Source organism: Pecten maximus, chromosome 9, assembly GCF_902652985.1.
Source record: "Pecten maximus chromosome 9, xPecMax1.1, whole genome shotgun sequence".
Classification (NCBI taxonomy): Eukaryota; Metazoa; Mollusca; class Bivalvia; order Pectinida; family Pectinidae; genus Pecten; species Pecten maximus.
The window spans coordinates 15,846,832-15,869,352 of record NC_047023.1 but is presented as its reverse complement, the minus strand read 5'-3'; the positions used below and the strand labels follow the sequence as shown (position 1 = coordinate 15,869,352).

At 36.9% G+C, this 22,521-nt stretch overlaps 1 protein-coding gene across 1 annotated transcript; it reads right to left on the bottom strand.

The window, feature by feature from the left end:
• Positions 1-576: 576 nt before the first annotated feature.
• On the bottom strand, positions 577-20,222 carry LOC117335007 (neuropeptide receptor 15-like). The gene is made up of 2 exons (XM_033894897.1): positions 19,473-20,222; positions 577-1,682 (listed from the first exon to the last, which is right to left on the bottom strand). Exons 1-2 carry the CDS (start codon positions 19,844-19,846, stop codon positions 947-949), a joined length of 1,110 nt encoding a protein of 369 aa, XP_033750788.1. The 5' UTR covers positions 19,847-20,222; the 3' UTR covers positions 577-946.
• Between the last annotated feature and the right edge of the window lie 2,299 nt (positions 20,223-22,521).

Sequence of the window (22,521 nt, the reverse complement as noted above, 5' to 3'; positions counted from 1 at the left end):
AAGAACGAGTTATCTTGTGTTATATTGTTATGAACAATGCTGTACGTCTTTGATTATGACAACTACTTGAGAATTCTGCTGAACAATTCTAAGTCAATAATTCCATGTAAATAATTGCTTATTCTCTACGACGGTTTAGACGCAGATAATACAAAGTACAATTCTTAATGGACAATAATACACGGATGTATCCACACTTTGAAATTCAAATTTGTTTTGTGTAATTTAAACATGTTTCTGTTAGATGAAGATTTAAAACAAATCCTAAGACCTGCAAAGGAACATTGGCTTTTTGACATCAAACGTCAGTGTATGATACACCAAATTTAGGACTTTACAAAACATCGTTATTATTAAAGTTTAACGTTCGGTGTTGATTACCACCAAAAGCTGTTGGTGTCCATTACTTTTTTAATCTCTATTTCTCGAAATAACAATTATTTCGTAATTACCCCTAATCAATGTTAGACATGCATAGAACTCTGCATCATTTACATGTACTCCCTCACTCACCAATATTAACTCATGGATCAGTATCCCGTTTCTGACGTCGATAATAGTAACGTCACAGTACAATATAACGCACCAAAGACAGTTTTTATTACAACAGCATGGACTTATGTACATGTATTTACAAAATTCCTATGGCCACTCTAATGTCATTTTCTCATGTCATTTCTTCAACACGACGTCGTAACTTAAGATCTAGATGTTCATTATAACGTCACAAACGGTGTTGATACTTTGGGTTATACTTTGAATATAAACTATTGGATTAGAAATCAAAATATATTCGAATCTAACAAATTGAATTGAAAGAGTAGTTTGTTAATAGAAGTTGTTATATCCAGTCTAAGTTTCGTTTTAGGATATCTTCTGTCCAGACAACCCGGGGCACTTTACGTCCTCAACGTACTCATCTCAGTGATAAATTCATATTCCTCGTTTAAACATCACTGACGCCGTACTGATTCTTACTAGTATTTGTGTTCCTCTTCAACAGTATAGTATATTCTGAGTTTAGTGTAAGGACATTATTTTTACCATTAGATACATCATATTTTGATCTAAAACAACAAAGTAGCAACTCGGCGAAGTGTCGCCGGAAGTTCTGACTGAAGATACAATAGAGGATTGGATTGGCAGCGGAGTTTACGTAGGCTAGAATAGTGACGAAAACTAGATATACCCACGTGTCCTGGAAGGATGAGCGCCAGAAGGTGTTGTACACCAGGAGAATCTGGTGTGGCGAATAACTCAGAAAATAAATGAGCACACTGGCGATAAGCATCTTAACCACAGCTCTCCTACGTTTGAGAGCGTCCGACAAACGCTTTTGGTCAACGTTCTGACGTCCATTACCATGAAGCTCCTCAACTCCCATAAACAAGGTTTTCCCGATCACGATGTAGCAAATCACCTGGATGATGAGTGGGAGGAAGTAAAACAACGCCGCTTCCACGTATTTGTAGAGGAAATAACTGCTCATCCCGTGGCCTGGTAGTATGATTTGACAAAACTTTATGGTGCCCTGGTAACGATCACTAGATATCACCTGGTTAAACAGTAACGTAGGACTACCACACCCGATAGACAATGTCCAAATGATCACTATAACAATAAGTGTGTGTCTCCGGGTACACATTAGGTGGGCTTTTATCGGGAAGATGATAGCAATGTACCTGAAACAAAGAAATCAAGATTTAACGTTTGCTAGATAATAATTATAAAGCCTTGCCATTGAGCTGTTATTCCTAACACCTTTCATATTTTTCATAAGCACACTTATCACACAAAGAAACCATAAATCATGTGTTTGAAGAAAATATACGTTTTTTGTAGTGAACATTTCATTCAACAAGCATAATTCAACATAAAGTATAAAGAAAATATAATTTGTACTTCCATGTCTTATCAACTTTGTAAAATGTCTGGTTAAGTTACTTATACATAACCAAAGTTTATAGTAAGGCTGCCCTGTAACACTAAAAAATACAATATAAATATCCACACATTGTTTGTATTATAATTTGGTCTGAAGCACCGAACATTCTAGACCACGAAATTCATAAATTGAAAACACCTTCTGTTTTTTTCTCCCTTTTCAAATAAGTTCATAATTTTTAGCAGAAAAGGTTCTGTAACAGCATTAAATTTAATGGCGGCAGGTAAAGATGAAATAAAACTTTATCTAGTTTGTAAAAACGTTTGTGATATGTCATAGTTTCACTGAACGCCTTACCAAACAGTGTGGTAGAGAATTTTGCTCTAACAAGGCAGCAAAAGATACCCAAATGAAGTTAACATAGTGGCAATACCAACAACGATGTGTTATTGTTTCACTTTCATATAGACAGCATGAACTGTCATAATAGACCTACTAGTAAAGACAATAATTAATCAGTCGACAGAAAATAAATGATAGAAATAATATTAAACAACCAATATGATATTAAAGAGTGTAACGTTCCGATGACTACACTGTCACCTTCATCAGACCAATCATAACTAATGTGAAGCGTATTAGCACTGACATATGTAATGTGCGAAGTGGTAATAGACTCGATCTACTGTTTAGTTGATCCTATTGACACTAATCATGACAGAAACGAAATATCCTTAAAAGTATCATATTAACATTACCAGCCTGAATAAATCATTACAGAAACGAAATACAAAGTGTATCCTAAAAAGTATCATATTAACATTACCAGCCTGAATAAAATGTCCAGAATATAAGAAATGCATTTCAAAGTAGACGACACAGCAAGCTTCTTTACGTAGTGCTTGTATTTCATCACACAATAAGTTTTATGTTATGTTATGTTACGTCGCTGTCATTACAACGTCATGAATCATATGTTCAATCCAGACGGGACGAACAGAAACATCAAACAGTGGCGATTACATGAAGTACTTGTTCTACAGATTATATACAGTATTAAGGGGCTATTGTTATGATGTATAATAAGATTAATAAGTGTTACATGAATATTTAATTGTAATAATTTACTCGCTTGGAAATATATTTAATTTCTTTATTCGTAATAGCGATATAACTTTTATATATGCTTATAAATGTGTATTATGTTGTTTCCTATCACACTTGCATATTTGGATTGTGATATTTCACAGTAGGAATAAGTTCATTTATGTAAAATATTTTGATAAAAAAAATTAAAAAAAACTCGAATTCGGCTTTTTTTTATTGATTTTTTCCCTTTCAGACAAAAATTGTAATCTGACCAATCTAGCAGTAGAAATGAAATTATTCAGTGTTTGTTTTGCTCCAATCGTGGTATGTTAATGAAAATCTCGCGCTAAATTAACACGATCCGTGAGGAATAATCGTTTTAAATTGTAATGTAATCATCCTTCGCAAGTACGGCAACAGGGTAAATACGGCGGAAGTGTCGATCTCGCTTTGCTTTTGGTGCGGTGTGGATAAGATGGACGAGTAGCCAGGGATCTGCGTGCGTTGCCATTTCTAACTCAGTCTGACAGCTTCTAATACAATATCCAGGCTCTCTGGGGATAGACACTACTGGCTTGTAATTATTGTTATTCAGTATAGGTTAATTTCGCCAAATGGTACATTCTGAAGCTTGTCCGCTGTCGTCATTGATGGAGAATATCTTCGTCGGTCATAGCAATTTTCCTTATCGCTGACCATGAGCTGTGAATTAGCAATCAAAGAGTGACAGGCGCCCTACGCTTTACGCTTATATATAATATATTGCAATTGAATTTTTGGGCTTCATTATGCGTCAGATCGGAGGTAATCTAGCACCTTCGTCTATTTACACGATATTGGCATAAGTGGTAAATGTCAACCTCGTCTGAGTTTATCATTCAATATCTCAGAATCTTAACTGTTTTCAACAATGGACCTGTAGTGATGCCGAGTAACTTCTTCTGTCATAAATACACAGCTGTGCGACATTATCATTCGTGGTGGTCCATACAAATAATAATTAGTAGTTTGTATACAATACACAGATCCTAGAGAGTGTTTTGTCCCAGTTTCACGATAGAATATAAAAAACATCCAAGGATGGTAGATTAGCTATTTTTTTCTGAATACGAAAAGCACGGGAGGAAAATTGGGAGCATTCCTCAAAGCGATTGACACATATTGAATACGCACCATGAAAAGCAGAAGAATTTATTTCATTTGCATTCTTAACAAATCTTTAATAAAGGAAATGATACAGCATGAAACAGTATCATGTATAGGAAATATTAACTTATTCTGTGTTATATTGTTATGACGTCGCGTTGGGGGAACAATGCTACACGTCATTGTTTGTAACAACTACATGGAAATTTTACTAACCAATTATCAATTATGAAACTAAGCAACTAATTTTATGCCTGCTGAACAGGTGCCAATTATTGCGTATTCTCTAGGACAGCGTGGACGTAGATAATAGCAAGGACTATTCTGAATTAACAATAACATACGAATGTAACCTACACTGTGACAGATATCACTTTCCATATAGCAACTTGTTTCAAAACTATTGCTTGTTTTTAAATTACTAGAATTAGCCAATGTTGAATTGTACATGTCATATTAGGCAATTATAAGTGGTTCTTTTTAAAGGGTTAAAATACAAAATTATGTATATAAATTGACGTTTTAATTTTTTTATTATCATTATTGATGTAAAATCTTCTTAATATTGTTTTCGCTGGTTCGTTTGTTGCCCAACCAAAAACTTAAAAGAATGCGTTCCGTCTCTTTTGTGAGAGCTTTCTTTTCTAAACAAGACGGATGGTGATAAAGTTGTAAATTGTACGGGAGCGTATTTCGTGGAATGTACGAATGAAACCTGGATGAAATATATTGAGGCAAAAACGTAAACATCATCTATATCTTAGGTAAAGCTCTGACACTACAGATTTCCATATCAGCAGCTTACATCAGTCTGATTACTAAACAGATAACGCCTTGGCTATAACTATATGGTATGTGGGAAATTTTAAATTTTCCTATTTCAAATGTCGTAACGAATAACCGTGTGAGATACCTGGTCTGTTATTGTTCCGGAGTTTTAATGTAAAGTCACATCTTGAAACATAATAATGTTACCTTCCCTTGTTAAAATATAGGTCATTACGCAAAATACTGACTATCCAATGGCAGTTGCGACTTAGGAACGCAGGCGAATGGTTCTCGGTTACATTTCTAGGACTTAGGCATGGTACACTTATCTCCTTTCAATGTTACAAAACATTTCAATGAACGAAGAACTATAAGTATGGACTTCGATTCATTTTTCATCTACAAATCTACAAGACCACCACTTCAACATTACACATTTGCAAATCATCAACAAAATGTTAACATTGCACTCTCATTCAAGGCTTGCTCCCTTTTGATTGGTGATGTGTAAAAATGTTAGTTCAATTTACATTTCAGTATTTTCCTTCTTGCTTTGTTCTCTGGTGATACTTGTTGATGTACTTGTGTAAAGAAATGAAGGATTTATAAAGAAGAAAGCGGAAATCACTATGACATCATTCATAAATGCAATGAAATCGCGGATAAACGAGACATCCAGTTTATTGGAAAATTTTAATAGTGAGAATAAGAGCATTCTTGAGACTTGAAAGAGAGAGAGACAATACATTTCAATAACGGTCAAATGTATATCATATCTATTTCCTCAAACTTACATTTGAAAATCTTTAAAAAATATAATTGTAGTATAGCTACGAGCTGCTGAGGCAGTCTCCTCCTCATCCGGGACCAAAACCAACGGGACTCAATTTGATTAGTCAATTAGCCAATAGGTGTTAATTAGGGTCATATAAAAGGAGGTGCGCGTCTCCTTAGCACTTGTTGAGATAAGGAGATTGATAAGAGGTGGACACACGGATTTTTAATATGATTGTGTACAGCTCTGATAAGGTTTTGTTTGGTTTGTTTTATTTTGTTTAACGTTCTATTAACAGCTAAGGTCATTCAAGGACGGCCTCCCGTGCGTGCGACATGCATCCGTGTGTCTAGTGCGTATATGTGTTTTGGGAGGCTGCGGTATGTTCGTGTTAAGTCTCCTTGTGATACTGCCGAAGAAACCCAGCAGCACACCCCATCCGGTCACATTATACTGACAACGGGCGAACCAGTCATCCCACTCCAAATATGCTGAGCGCTAAGCAGGAGTAGCAACTACCATTTTTAAAGACTCTGGTATGTCTCGGCTTGGGGACAGAACCCAAAGCAGCCTTCCTCACAGCGGCGAACGCTCAACCAAAGGCAAAAAGTGAGGCATTGTCAAGGGAGACATTAGGAAGAAGAAAGTTGTTAAGAAAGAAGAGAAGATAAGATCCCAAATTTGGTCGCCTCTTACGATCTTGCAATGGGGGCATCTGGTACAATTCTTACGCCCTACCTGCAGGATAGATAAGGATTATTGAGGTACATACCCATCATTAGCAGTGATACATCACAGGAGATCACTCAAGCTGTGTTAGCAAGCTGTTGGGTAAATACATCATTTTATTCTGTAACTTGCTCTTAGGATCACCAATTACTATAGATTGATATTATATTATAATAAGTGCAATTATTGAGAATTTTTGATAACTTTGTATTTCATACATTATGGTTTTCGTTATATAAGGGTGTCACTAACCGTGGTTAGTCATTAACAAACCCTCTTTATCAATTAAATAAACTACTTGTGTGTAGTTATTAACTCCTTATCTCATCCTTAGGCATAAAGGGGGTGATTTTTAGCTGCAGTGTCAGTGGTCACAGGAGTGACAGCAGTGATAATAAAATAACCACTTTGCCATACCTGATCATTATAACAACAACATACAGGAGTCCATCTGAAATAATAACCCATTGAAAGGACACCAACAGATTGGTATTTACTTATCTATTTAAATGTGTAGTAAAAGACCATTATTGAGTGATTAGATTAAAAACGAAAGGAAGCGTCATCGATGATGAATTTATGTGCTTACTGTGCAGTGCTGTTGTGTCACTGATGAGGGATTTATGTGCTTACTGTGTAGTGCTATTGTGTCATAGTAATGAGGGATTATGTGAATTACTGTGCAGTGCTTTTGTGTTATATTGATGAGGGATGTTTGTGATTACTGTGCAGTGTTAATGTGTCATTCATGAGGGATTGATGTGATTACTGTGCAGTGCTATTGTGTCATTGATGAGGGATTTATGTGCTTATTGTGCAGTGTTATTGTGTCATATTCATGTTGGATTTATGTGAATACTGTGCAGTGCTATTGTGTCCATAGAATATACACACAAGTAACACCACATGTCACCGTCCAATATGAAAAGTATATAGTCACTGTCCAATATACATTTTACAGTTCACTGTTCATATATAGCACATGCATATGTATATATCAAGTGTAGGTATTCATGGCAAGATTCAGGACATAGATACTTGATTTTCCTTAAAATTTTCTTTTAATAGCCTCCCCAAGGGAATTACTGAGACGCTGACGATGTGCCAAGGAAGGATCTATGTAGTTTTTATATGCATCACTTCTCCAATCACCTTGCGCCTGAATAAGTTCTGAGGGTAGTCCACATTCAAGCGCAAAGGATGCACCCCCGCGTCTAAAGCTATGGCCTGAATACTTAGTATGGTCTATTCCTATGTTCCTAAGGCATTGATGTAGGCGGGAGAGAAATGTGTTGTAATTTAGCAGCCTAGGACCCCCTGGGGTTGAAAACATAAAAACAGGTATCATCTTATCCTGGGTGGGACAAAGCCTGAATAAAAGCAGGATAGCTTGTGTTGGGCAAAGGGGGGAAGACATGATTAATGGTAGTGGGACAGAGAGTGTTCTTTCTCGAAACTGTATAGTTTTTGACCAATTGACATGAAGGACTACCCCCTTTGAGCTGAATAGTACATTATGACGACTCAAGTGTTTCTCGGGACTAAATTCCTTTAAAGAAGGAGCGAGTAAGTTAGACTTCCTAAAGAAGGAGAAAAAGGCTACCAAACAAGCCGCCCAGAAACATATATCACGTGGTGCATGAAGGTCCAGTTGTGATAAAATTTGTAATAGTATGTTTGGTGTTATAGGAAGTTTTGGACAAGTAGAGTCACCCAGGACTCTACGAGCTCCTCTTAAGAGACTGTTGGTGAAATAATTGTCAATAGGGTTGTTTAAGCCAACTTCCAGATGTAGAAGTCTTACAGCTGACAGGTAATTCCTTATTGAGGAGAATTGTAGGCGGAATGATAGGAAGGCAATGTACCGTCCTAAATCCGCAGTAGAAATAGGCACTGGTTTTATAGCATGGTCCCCACAAAACTTGAGATATGTATCTAGATAGGTACAGTATGTGCGTCTTGTAGAAGAAGCCAAGGCGTTAGCCCTTAAGAGGGATACTTGCTCATCCAGCCTCTTGGTATTTAAAGTCGTGCCTAGATAAAAGAAGGGAAAGAGACTTGATAGACATATGGTATAACCAAGAGAAAATAGGGACTGGAGGTTGGAGTAATGATAAAAATGTGTGAAACGCTTTCTGTTCATGTAATCGTGACACACAATCTGCTAAACAATTATGTTTCCCCTTTATATGTCTGGATGACAAATGGAAATTATGTGTGGCCGATAGCCAGAAAAGATATCTGAGAAACCGCATAACAATAGGATTTCGAGACGTGCATTTATTTATGCTTGATACAGTGACCATATTGTCCGAATAGACAATAATCCGCTTATTAGCCCAGGCCGGAGCCCAGTAATGTGCTGCAAGGCATACAGCTAAAACTTCCTTCTCATTTATGTGCATTTGTTTAGCACCAGGGATGTCAGATGACCAGTTGGAATAAAACCAGTCATTGCCCCAATGTCCACCTGCCCCTTCATTACAAGCATCTGTGTATATATTCGTAACAGGGACTTTGTTTAATAGGAGGGATTTACCGTTAAAGGTTTGAAGGAAGGTATGCCACCAAGCTAAGTCCCGGAGGACGTCTGCATTAAACCGGAGTTTATGAGAATCTTTTTTGAGGGTGCAGATAGCATTTATCAGTCTGCGAAGGAAAACTCTCCCGCCATACACTACTGATGATGCCCAGTTTAATTTGCCTACTAAAGATTGCAGTTGCTTTTTGGTTGCACGACAACGAGAACTGAAAATGTCCAGATCTGACTTAAGTGCTTGAAGCTTCTCATTAGGAAGCCTTAGATGCATTTCATGGGAATCTATCTCAATACCCAGAAAAGTTAAAGTGCGGGATGGATCGACAACTTTGTTCCAGCTAATCATGAATCCCAACCTTCGTAAGAGGTATAATAAGGTATTCAAGGTATACATGCATTGTTCCTTAGATAATTCACAGATAAAGAAGTCGTCCAAGTATGCTACTATGTTACGAAAACCCTTACGGTTCATGATACGAATCACAGCCTGGGAAAGTCTATGAAAGATACTAGGTGCTAAACGAGAGCCAAATGGTAATTTTGTATCTATAAAGTAACGAGTACTATCTTTAAATTCCCAATGAATGCCAGTTACCATCTGACTTTTTTGACTAATTGGGACTACCCGGTAAGCACTTTTAAGGTCTACTTTTGCCATATAACAGTCTGGTGAGACCAGTCTTGCAGCAGAATCAACAGTACTAAACTTGTGCTTGGGAATGTCAGTAACATAATCATTTACTGCTGATCCTTCAGGTCTACTACGGTCATGTATCAACCTGACGCCCCCATCAGGTTTTGGTATGACCCCCAAAGGGCTTATGACCTTTGGTGGGTTAGGGACTTCAACATAGTTCCCATTTTCAATCTCTGTCAAAATTTGGTCTGTTGCTTTCTGATATAGTGGACCTGAAATTCTTGCAGAGGGGTGGTTTCTTAAAAGTACAGGGGTAGGGTTTGATGAAGGATCAATTATGTCAAAACCATTTTTAATTCCATTTAGGATATAATTCTTGTCTACATCATTTTTTAATTCATTTTCCCAGGCTGCGAAGTTCAAACTTGGTGAGTGCTTAACTTTAACTAGTTTTTTGAAGCATGGCTACCCCTTTCATGCGCAGCAAAGCAGCCTGGCATAGAACAAACATGTTCATATTTGCATGATTGGCTCAGACAACCCCCTTTTGAATTAAATTTTTTGCAGATCTCCTTTCCCTGGGGAGTAAAATTAGCAAATTTTGCTGAGCTTGAATTAGAAGAAAATTTTTTCTTCTGTGTTGCTGACTGAGAAGGCTGAGAATGTCTGAGTCGTAAAAACTCATCTGATAGGTGGGACACAGCAGTGCCCCAACGGAATTTGTGTGCATGTTGAAGGCGCCTATACTCCCTATCGTACAGAAAGACAGACACCATCTCATGCGATGATATCAAACGATAGATTCTGGATGTGTGTGACAGATAGTCAAATACATTATCTTTGGGTAAAATACCATCCTGGACTAATTTATACAAAATTGCCAAATTTGCATTGGACCACTGAGTCAGAGATATATTTTCAAGTTTGGGTTTAAGTGGTCCAGTTTTATATACAAATTGAAAATCATCATTTTCAGACACAACCTTCTCAGTCTGCAACCCCCCATTTACAAAATCAGTGATGTCCAAACACCCACCATCACGAGTCTGATTGAGAGATTTTAGGTGGACCTGGGGATCTTGCCATGAGTACCCACCTTGCAATATCTGTGCTGGTGTCTCTTGTCTTAGTGGTCCACCTCCCTGCTGTCCTTGTGCTCTTTGGAGGTTTGACAGGACTTCCCTCACGAGAATGTCCTGATCTTGGGAAAGGTCCTCATGACCACTGTTATGATCTTGGTCGTTGTCCTCTTCCTGGTTTGTCGTTTGTTTTTCGGGTTGCCGGGCTTGTTCCGAGATGAAGGTCTGCTTCACGGCCTTAATTATGAGCTTTGCCTGTCCTACAGGTATTTTAACTTTGGACAAGTCTTCTGGACTTAGGCAGGAAAGCGCTTCCATAGATTGGAAGCCAAGGCCAAATAATATTTTTAGAGACTCCATGGTGATCTTTTTGTGAATAGCCCATGTCTCTACCTTTTTCATATCTGTGTCCATTGACTCCATTTTGATAAATTATAAAAATGTTGATTGTTTTAGCTGAAGTCCAAAATGATGATGAATCCAAAGATATCTTGTTTTGTATTAAAGTCCAAAATGCCGAAATTCTTGTTTTAGCGAGAGTAATAAGGTGATGTCCAAAATTTACGCTGTGTTTTTTGAGTTGTCACAGAAATAACACCCATCACAAAATGCGGCACAGTCCAGGCGAATACAGAACAATGCATGGCCTAAAGATGTAGAACTTTTAACAATGTCCCGAAGTCTTGAAAGTGTTTCCTCGCTGAGAACAACATCGTTTGGTATATTTAGAAAATTCCTGATATTAATAATTTCTGCCATGATGATGTTACAAATGATTTTCCGGGTCTAAAACATATCGTTACTGTAACCTTTTAAAAATAGTTTTGAAGCTGCCGACTTTCAAAGCAGCAACCTACGTGGTCTTTACAGTAACGCAGAATTTTTGAAAGTGACCGTTTATCCGAGATTTCAATATACATACTAGAATTTTGGTTTGATTCAAAATGATTGGATGTTCCTTACCCTATCGAAAATTTGTTGTGTCCCAGGGGAAAACACAACTGGGCCACCATTTGTTTACATCGCTACGCAGTATGAAAAAGTCCGAGAGGATCGAAAGGATCGTAAATCGCGGGACTACGAGACATAGAAAATGTTACTTATGTTCTAATAAAAACGATGTAAAAGGCTTACAAAATCACGAATATAGTAAATTTTAGTTCTGACAGATTAACAAACCAGAGGATAAGATTTTCTTGCGTGTAAAATTATAAAGATTTCCGATGCGCAATACCGGAAGTAAAACTTTGTATACACACAACCGGAGAAGAAACACGTGTGTAGCAGACCACGTAAGAGTGCTTCCTCTCACAATTAATAACATATTATCACAATAATACATACGATAAGGAGACAGGAATTTCCATGCTATGTCATTGTGTTGCCATTCTAAATTTCCGTTGCTTATATTTCAAGAGGAATTCTACTTTGAAATTGTTTACAACATCATATTTTCTTCACGTTTCTTGAACGACCAGGCAGTTGTAAAGTTAAGTAGTTTTATATCATTTACAATTAGAAGAGTACGTGTGATCAGTCTTACGGTTGACCAATGTGTAAGGTTTCATCAGCGTTAGTGACCAATAGTTATCACCGCCCAGGGTGAAACACGATCCCTCCCAGGCACTGTAGGGGAGTAGTTGGTTAACCGCCAGCTGCGCGCAGGCCCCAACGGAGAGGACGCACCCGAAGGAGCGGTAGGGTTTAGCTATCCCGGGCATGCCCATTGTAGAAATTTGGTACACTGGACTTTTATTATTTTGGCCATATTCTGGATTACGGAACCATAGGACTTCCAACTTTTATGTAAATACTTGGCACATAATAAATGTATATAATTGTATGTACTGAATCATGGTTTTCATTTAAGTAAGGTACTGGAATCGTTTACGTTTAGGGCTCGTAACACATTATCATTGAACCATAAAACCAATAAGGTCTTTTATAAACTTAAGTGACGGTCTGTCAAATCGAGCCCTGGCTCATTGCACCAGTCTCATTTATCAACACAGGGATGGGATTGGTCAAGGGTCCTTCAACAAGGCAGGTATAGTTTAGCTAATCAATCGCCACGCTCATATGGTGGCAGCGGTACTACTACTCTGATTACAGAGTTATAAACATTTAATGATCATCACTTAACGACTACAGACGGTTGTGGACATAACTGGACGTAACGAGGTCTAGATTTTCAACAAAGCAAACGGCAAGCAACTAGAGACTGTTAGAGTAATTCGTCACAGTAGTAAGGTGGGTTCGACTTCATCGTACCGTTGCGATGCGTTCTATTACGATCACAATTTTGATTAAACCTCAAAACTCAATAAAGTCAAACCGTTACAGAATACTGCTAAATATAGAATTACATCTTATAGCATCTTAAATCATTATTTGATGCATGTGAACGTAAGTTTAACTGAAGCTTTCACCAGGCTAAATCCCTCCCCGTTTATAACGATTATCCATCTCGGTTTACAGACTCGTATGCACGGATATTTACATAACATTGCTCACTGATTCAACAAGGTGTGATAAACGTATGAAGCGATGTTTAAATATAAATGCTGAATCGCCATATTTTATCAATATCGTTTGAGATGTGTACATTCCTGTATTTGCAGTAGGAAATGGCATATGATTTGATTAATGTCATATATCAATAGCTAGTTTGCAATCGTATGCACCTTTTCTTTTAACGATTCAATTTAAACACCGGTCTACCGACCAGTTTAGTACTGGTCTATATTGATTGAATAACACAATTTACAGCAGATTGAAGTAAAGAAGCCATATGTGAATACTGCGTTATCCATTTATTTACCGAAGTCATACAAGGATGCATGACACCAATGAGTTAAAGGTACCAGGGTTTGAATATGAAGCCGATCGACCCGACTGCTGTAGAGCATGGTGTAATGGTTCTATGTCTATCACACACCATTTGTATAACTCCTGATAAAATGTCATACTCTTATTAAAGCCAAGTCGTTAGTTCCCATCTTTGTACAAACTGGAATATTTTTATATTACGCCCGGGAGTTTCAGTAAGTTAATGCTGTTGGGTTGTCCACTCGTACTAACTAAGCTGTATGGGTTCCACAGACATATGTCCAAATTCTCCTTTAACCGGCTGATTTACTGATGGTTCCCTTGTGATAAATAACGTCCTTACTTGTCCCGGTAGCTCTATTTTCATTACGTTAGAATGATTGGTTTGTTTCTGTGGATTACTCCAGCTAACTTATAGTAAATCTCACTAGCGCCGATATGCATAAGAATGTTCAGTAATATACTTAACGATAACGTGACCATTTAGGTATGGCCTATCCTCCGTTACATGTCTACCGAATTTATCACGGAATGACATTGATGTAAGACACATTGTAACGAACGACAAACCCAGGGTCATAAAGCATAGAGATCCAACGCAAATATAATTTATCGTAATATCGTCATCATTTTGTCATACATCGCAAAAACAACGACACCGGGGTCATAAAGCATACAGACGCAACCTAAAATAGAATTTATCATAATATCATCATCATTTTGCCATACATCGCAACAAATGACGACACCGGGGTGATACAACATTGAAATTTTACCTAAAATAGAACTTATCATAAAATCGTCATCATTGGTTTGTAATTTGTCATTAAGCGTAGGAACACAGTGTACTATATCAGAAGGGCTTCTGATTAAGCATGTATAAGGCTGACACTAGAGGCTGAAACTAAAGCGACTTATTGATCAGTGATATACCTACTGATACTTGCACAGGCTCCTCAGATTGGAGAAGCGTCCTGGTATATCTCTATAGTATGCCAGAGTACCTGCTGTGCATCATAGTTCAATTAAAAGTAGTTATGTAGCAGTATCGTGTAATGAGCTTCCCATCAATGAAGTGTGACGGACTGATTAAAATCGATAACTATAGCTTTCCTCTATTTCCTGTATTTTTTCCCATTATATTTTCCGATACTTCCATGAAATGTTCGCTTTGAAATATCTCTGTTTTAACCAAGGTTATAGCTTTATCAAATATCCAATTTGATACGCAGTATGAAAACCTGTCATTTATGACGAAGGAGCGTTGTCCCTGCATGGTCATTTGGAAAAAATGATTGAGTTTAATGGACCCTTAAATACTCATACGGAGATGAGTGCACGTACGGTAGGCTCAGGGTTGGTGGGGATCATACATCATTTCTCCATAACGTATTGAAGTATTTGAATGTCCCCTCGCTGAGACATACACTAATGACCGTACTCTCAATAGTATACAGTAATGTGTATGGATGTGAGGGAAATAGTACTTTTATTTCCCTTCGAGACTAATTCCCGAGGCGAACGAGGCGAAGCTGAGGGATATAGTTAATGTCAAGGGAGATAATACAAGTGTTATTTCCAGAAATGCCTATAAAAAACTGTTTTATTATACTAGCATTTAACACATTCCATTTTTTCTATCGAGCAAGTGTTCATATTCTCCACTGTTCCTTATGGGTTTTTCCCCGAAGACATTCATTCAGCTTGATAACTGCCGTTTTTATTACTTGCTGTCTGTTAGCGGTGTATTTTTTTCAGATAAAAAATCCTCTCCAGCACTTTTTCATCTAGATTATCGAAACTTGTACATGAAGCCATTTCCCGAAATGTTCCTGTATCATTCACTCGAATGATTTTAGTAAAAAAAAGTGTATCATGATTCGTCTTGGTCTCGAAAACGCTTACGTTCTCGAAAGCGTTTTCGGACTTTATTTTAATACAAGGGATGGCGGTAGCGACGATCCGAAAATATACGACAAATGAATTGTCCAATCAATGAATGAACGAAGCTAAACAATCGCGAATATATGAATGCGCTTATTACGGGATTACGGGTAAATAGCACTTTTGGACTATTAACCCGATTAATAGCACTTTCGGAGGATGTGGTTCAAATAGCATTTCTATTTATTTTTTTTATTTTTTTTTTTTTTTTAGTGCTTTGAATATTATCAGAAACAATATTATGATATCAACACTGTACTCTGATCTTAATATTGAACAGTGTAACCAACAAAGTACATGTATATACTGAAAATAAAATATCTATGACAAGTCGTGTATCTTGTCTATGATCTGCTGATCAGATCAGTTGTAAGGCGCTGTCTCACACATCCTCCGGCTTCTAAACTTTCCCGAAGATTTACATTGAAGACATTGGTTTGCCTTTCCTTTATCGCCTTGACTTTGTGTTAAGCTTGATATACTAATGGTGGTTCCCAGACACCCCGAGGGCTGAATCACCAAATGGAAAATTTACTGAATCTTATGATAAATCAATAATTTTTCATCAAGGCACATGGAACTTAAATCGTGTAAGAGGGCAATCAGGTCTTAATTTATATTATAATACTATCATGTTTAAATTGAAGTAGCTATTTACAGAGAAAAAAATCTGAAAAGAGATGATCGACATGAAGATGGCGTCATTGCCGCCGAGGCCTTTGTTAGGCTACGGAACTCATAGTTCTTTATATCAAAGCCTTTACATCTCGCTGTCAAAAATAGTCTTTGCGATTGTCTTCTTGTCTGTAACTTCGTCAACATTCTTGTCCTTGTCCCCTTTTGTATTTACCATATTCATCACCATTATCGATTGTTGTATGGTATACCTTTGTTATAATGTTATAAAAGTCAATGTTAGCTTCTCGAAACGTTTTACATTTGTATTTGGTGATTGTATCGTGGATATGTATCGGATACAATTGACCTTATTGTGTTGAGGAAATATTTTCAATGTTTATTTAGGGTATTCTGATCTAAAGATATACACATATGTCATATACTATTAGTGTAAATCTGAAGGAAGACCAGTCTGTTATTTATTGGTGAGGTAGACATCATTGTGTAATAAAGAAAGATAAAGCTTTAAGATAGCCCACGATTAAAAACAACCATTTTTACAAGATCCTCCCCTCACAGGTACATAATTAAGCATAAACTTGAAATAAAGAATTTATTAAAACGTTAAAATTTAAAACGTTAGCACAATATTCCAAAATATAATAGATATAGTGATTAAGCGAGATATATCATATCGACATATTTTAACATAGCAATCGAACTCAAATAGGGAATATGTAACAAAGATAAAGTTAAAAAAAAAGTCGGAGAGAGGGTGGGGGGGGGGGGGGGGGGGGGCGGTGGTCGAGTGGTTAAGGTGTCCCGATACTTTAACACTAGCCCTCCACCTCTGGGTTGCGAGTTCGAAACCTACATGGGGCAGTTGCCAGGTACTGACCGTAGGCCGGTGGTTTTTCTCCGGGTACTCCGGCTTCCCTCCACCTCCAAACCTGGCACGTCCATAAATGACCCTGGCTGTTAATAGGACGTTAAACAAAATAAACCAAACCAAGCCAAAAAAATGGGCTGAAATAAATTCCAGTAGCAACATGGTTACTTGAACTTGTGAACAACAAAAAAGACAAAAGTAAAACCAAAATAATGTGTGTCGTTTTGGTTTAAGACAAACACAAAAAGTCATGCGTTTCTTAATGAACGGATCTGTACTAACACAAAGATGCAAGAGGTTAAACAGGAAACAAAACATCAATAAAACAGTTCATTAGTACGGGGTATTGAGTTAGCGGATTCATCGGTAAAAAACTATAAAGATATTTTGTTTCAGTTAAACTTTGATGATGCAATTAGTAAGAGGGATGGGTTTTATCTGTATTAACTCTGGCTTTTGATGCTAAGATTACATCATATAAATCAGAAGAATACTGGGATATAAGCGCAAACGTAATTGTATCTAAAGCTTTATAAAATCGAGGGTCCATCGCCAACATAAATATAGATTCACACAGAGATACAGGGGTAGGACCAGGTGTTTAAGAAGGGCGAGTGTATTATGTCATTGCCGACACCCGCCAGCCACTTAACTCGCTTAACTCAACTTAACTTAATTTCATTCCTAATTTAGAGGAATTTTTGGAAATCCTTTTCTTGTTTTTGTTTTTGCTTCTTTTTTTTTCTTCTTTTTTAATTTTCTATTTCCCCTCTCTTTCAGGCACTTGCCCTATGCTTTGTCGTGATTGTGTATGTTAGTGCGGACAAAAGAGCACATTTATTAACATAAATATGTTAGTTGTTCATGTAGGACATTGTTAACATTTTTTTTAAACGAAGTACAATAAATGAACCTACAGTACCATCAAAACATGTAAATGTATGTAAATGATTAGTCTGGCTCTTACGCAAGTCACCATGCCATATTTGTACCCTATGGACCCCAGTCCTTAAAGATCATCCTGAAATTGAGGGCAATATATAAGTTGAGCAACTGACGTTATTCCGTGGTTTTGACTGTGACGTCATATAAACTATTCTGTCCTTGTCGAAATTTCGCAGATAAATTATCACACGGAATCAAATTCTATAACTTAAGTTGTTCAGTTAGAAAAAAGGAAATATAATATGTTCATAGCTATTTACTCAGTCACTGTGTTCAATTATTATTCAATAATGGGGCTATAGCACCCGAGCCGGAAATGTCTGCTTCCTGTTCTGTTATTTCCTGAAACTAGCAACAAACGACCAGATATAAACAGCAACAAAAAGACTCAGAATGTAATTACTAATTAGTAACGTGTCGCGCGTCGAGCAGGTGCTAAAAATATTTCACCAATAAACAGTTTTCTTTTAAAAGTAATTGTCCTATAATTCTCACATAATTGCAGACATTACCGAGTTATGATTGATTTGTTTGCAGTCATTTGATAATTACAGGACAACAACTTCCCAAAGGGGCCAGTTTTTCTTGTATTCAATCAGTAACATTGTTATCACATTTCAAAGTCAAATGTCTCGCTGTCAATAAGGCCTCTTTTTAGACTTTACGAGTTCACGCAAACGTTCCCGCCGAAAAAATGTAGTTCATTGATATGCATATGTAAACACGAAACCATCACGTTTGTTAAACAAATAAATCAATATAGTCCACCGTGATGATATTCATCTTTAATACAACTAAACTACATAAATATATGCGAGTTACATTGACCAATCGGTGGGTTTGAAGCCGGTAGCACAAATTTCCATGACGTCAAAAATATATTTAATATGCTTACGTCAGATAAAACGACGTCATTTAGTGACGACGTCACGAACATCGTTCATCATATCACTACAACAACCAGAGTTACTTGTATGTGAGAAAAATTGTCCGAAAACTTCCTTTCTTGCTTGGTAAGGTTACATAGTGAAAATGCTGAGCAAATAGAAATATATCTACATAACATAGGATTTGTCGAATCACAAATAAAGATGAAACATTACGTTGTTTTGAACTCTTGGCTATATCAGGTGAGTGATCACCCAATTTCGTTAAACATGTGTACGACTGATTCTCATTGTTATATGGACAATATTTTGAACAATTGTATTGACGCATATCATAAGATCACTTTACAGTATACATCATGTTAAGAAACAATTCAACATGCATAATTTGAAAAAAAAATGGGTTTTAGGTCCTACACAACATTTATAGTTGCTCTTATGAATATCATTATGATTATTTTTGACTTATTTTCTTACAATCTTTGCATTAAATATTACTATGTAGTTATTTGGTTGGTAGTAAATGTCTGCGGTATGTAGTGCCAGGGCTATGTGACTACTATTTGATTGGTAGGTAAATGCCTACGATATGTAGTGTTAAGGCTTTGTAGTTTGTATTTTGAAGTCCTTTTTTAAAATAAGGAACTATAGTTATTGTAAAATATGGTAATTGATCAGGTTAAGTTTGAAAAGAGATGTTTTGAAAAGCTTACCTTTCGATACAAAGTGATACAAGGGTCATCACTGACACGTACAGCCCGACTACCAGTAAAGTTCGTTCCAATCGGCACATAAAGTCACCAAGTATCCAGCCTCTGTTCAGCATGAACTGTACTATTTCCGGTATACCGAAAACCATAACAATCCCATCGGCTATCGCAAGATTGATGATGAGCATGTTCGTCATAGACTGTCTCATCTTCTTGTCGACGAGTATGACGTATATCACAAGCGTATTCCCAACAATACCTGTAACACCTACGATAAAAAACGCCAGAGAGAATCCAATGATATTCGCCGTACTGACATTCGGAAGCTGTCCGTCTGTAAGAGTATCATTCAATCCTTCGCTGGTCGTGGAATTCATAATGCTTGCTACACTTAATTCCGTTTCCTTTTTTCAATTTGTTTGTTTATGAAGATATCACGCTTTTCACATTGCCATCGTAGGAGCATTCTAGCTTGTCGTTATCTTTCTCTGTAATCGGGACATTCGATGAACTCGGTTTGCCAAAATAATGTTGTCGATGTCACTTCCTGAATTGTTACTTCCGGCGTTAACACTTCCGATAGGAAATCCTTTTATGCGTCTTAATAATCAAGAAACTTTATCTATCTTCAAAACCATACTTCGCTTCGTGTGTTTTATAGCATCACCGCTTCCGGTTTTTTCCGCGTAACCATAGTATTTCCTTATCTTTTTACTACCGCACCATTTCGGTTTACCGTCCCTAAAGTCACTACAGTTGATCGCCCCTCGTTGATGGATAGAGGATCAATGTAAAATATCAATCACGCGTCTAGTTCCGAGCGCCACTGAATCTTCGCCTCGCTGCCTTGTAACGCTAGGTATTAAATAAGCAAGATGGTTGAATACATTAATAGTTATTCCCTTCCTCGATCTTGATATCTAACGTCACCTTGATCCAGTTCTCTATTGAAAGTGCTCTGGTAAAATCATGACACTTTTAGAACAATTAATTTCTATTCTGTCTCATTAGCATGCATGATCAGCAGTGCTTCGCTAAATGTGTGATGTAATGCTCAACGTGAACATTGCGATAGATTTTACCTCGATCAAAATAATTGTCTAAATAAACCGAAATGTATTCGATTCGAAGTAACCAAGGGCGTACAACCACTGAGTCAGTGCTATCAATCGCCTTTATATGCCCGCCTCCAATGCCACCCCCTGACGTATCGATCTGAGGCGAGGACACACCACTTCCAGCCAATCTGCTGCGGCATGCTACGATTATCTCAAATGAAGGGCAGATAATTTTCATTCTTTAATTGAATACGCTACATTTCATTAGCGTTTTAATTTCAATTTTTATCCATTTCAATTAAAATATCATCAGGTTGTTGCTCAAGCAGAATCTATCAGTGCTTTTTCAGAAACATAAAAAAGAGGTAAAACGCCAAAGTGTGGCGTGATAACTGGTGTCTGCCTGTATTGGAATGGTTGACACGTTGGTGATATCGAAGCTTGTGGCTATCAACAAAATGTGTTGTTCATGGATCACATATCAATTAGAGGATGACGCGGGTATCAAACAAAGCACGTGTACTGGGATTAGCTGTCCTCTGGCAAGGGATGTATTTCGTGCCTTGTTTAATAATAATGCATCTAGTGTTATGTTTCTAAAAATCAATAACTGTCACTTACAAAATAAACATATTTTCAAAGATTATAGAATGTATATTATTTCCAGATGAGCAATTTTATCAAGCATTGCCTGTCATGCCAGAAATGTGTACCATTCATGTATATTATCAATATCTATCTCTGAAAGAAAACAGCTTCCAGATGAACTGTTTGATATAACGTGGTACTTGTCTGTCACACACAGACATGTAAATTATAGTAGCTCCCTGTCAGCCTGTCCGCTTTCTCTTCAGATTTTCTATACATTAAACGCAACAGAGACAATGAACATGATTCTAGCGTACGGGAAGATTATAGATGTATACATTGGTCAGAGAGTGAAAATCACAGAAATTCAATGGAATCAGAATATCGTTCTTTTGATGTGATCAAAATCATTATCATTTAAAAGATGTTAAAGAATCTCCTGTCTACCAAAATGATAATTATGAAGTGCTAAGAAACGTTACAATCTTATAAACTGCTACCACACATAAAGGGAGGAAGGTAACGGGCACTGATTAACAGATCAATGCTGCAACATGCAATCACAGTATTCCCACTTTAGTTATGCAAGGTAGGAATATTGTAGAAGAATTATCTATATTTTATTGCGAGATTTCCTGATAATTCCTCTAGGATGGTCTAGTGCGATGTATTGTGTATTGTCTCTCTGGCCATAAGTCGATTACTTTCGTGAATGAACATCAAAAGCCAAAATGGATATTGAGTGATGCAATTAACTGCGATGATTAGTCGCTTTCCTTTTCTTGATAGTATCATTCATGCCTTTTCCTATCTATAATCTTCTCGTTAGGCTTTTTGATTTTAATCCAGTAGTTTCATTGCCTGTCTACATAAAATAAAAAAATTTATGCAATTTAATGAAGAGTTCTGGCAGGTTGTAAGCTCTCTATCACGCGATCACGCTCTTATGAAGACATTTATGGATAGCTAGCTGTATGGCGAAGTTATATTGTTATTTTCATTATAACTTCATTGTTTTTCACTATGTGGACATCTCATTTATTTTATTTAAACTTCTTCGTCGCAAGTGTCGTTCATGAAAAAAAAATGTAGTATTCGGTCTTTTCATCTTCTCTAATATTTCAATTTTGATTATACAGTTCAGTAGTAAAGATTTAGATATAAAAACTGTTTTGTCACATTTCTATGTATCTAGCATATATTCACTTCAGTACAATTTGTGCTTATAAATACATAGGAGTATTGAGATGTTTTCACCATTTGTTTAGTACACTCTAACTTTTACTAAACTACTACTAAATACGAGATTCCTTTTTTTTCTTATTCATTGTGACTATTTTCACAGTGGTCGCCAGTGGATGACCAATCCACTTGTCTAGTCAAAACATTGTACTAATGTTGCTGCA

Coding starts and splice junctions, on each gene's coding strand:
- LOC117335007 (XM_033894897.1), bottom strand. CDS start 19,846: ATGAATTCCACGACCAGCGAAGGATTGAATGATACTCTTACAGACGGA. Junction 1,683..19,472: donor GTATCACTTTGTATCGAAAG/GTAAGCTTTTCA, acceptor TCTTTGTTTCAG/GTACATTGCTATCATCTTCC.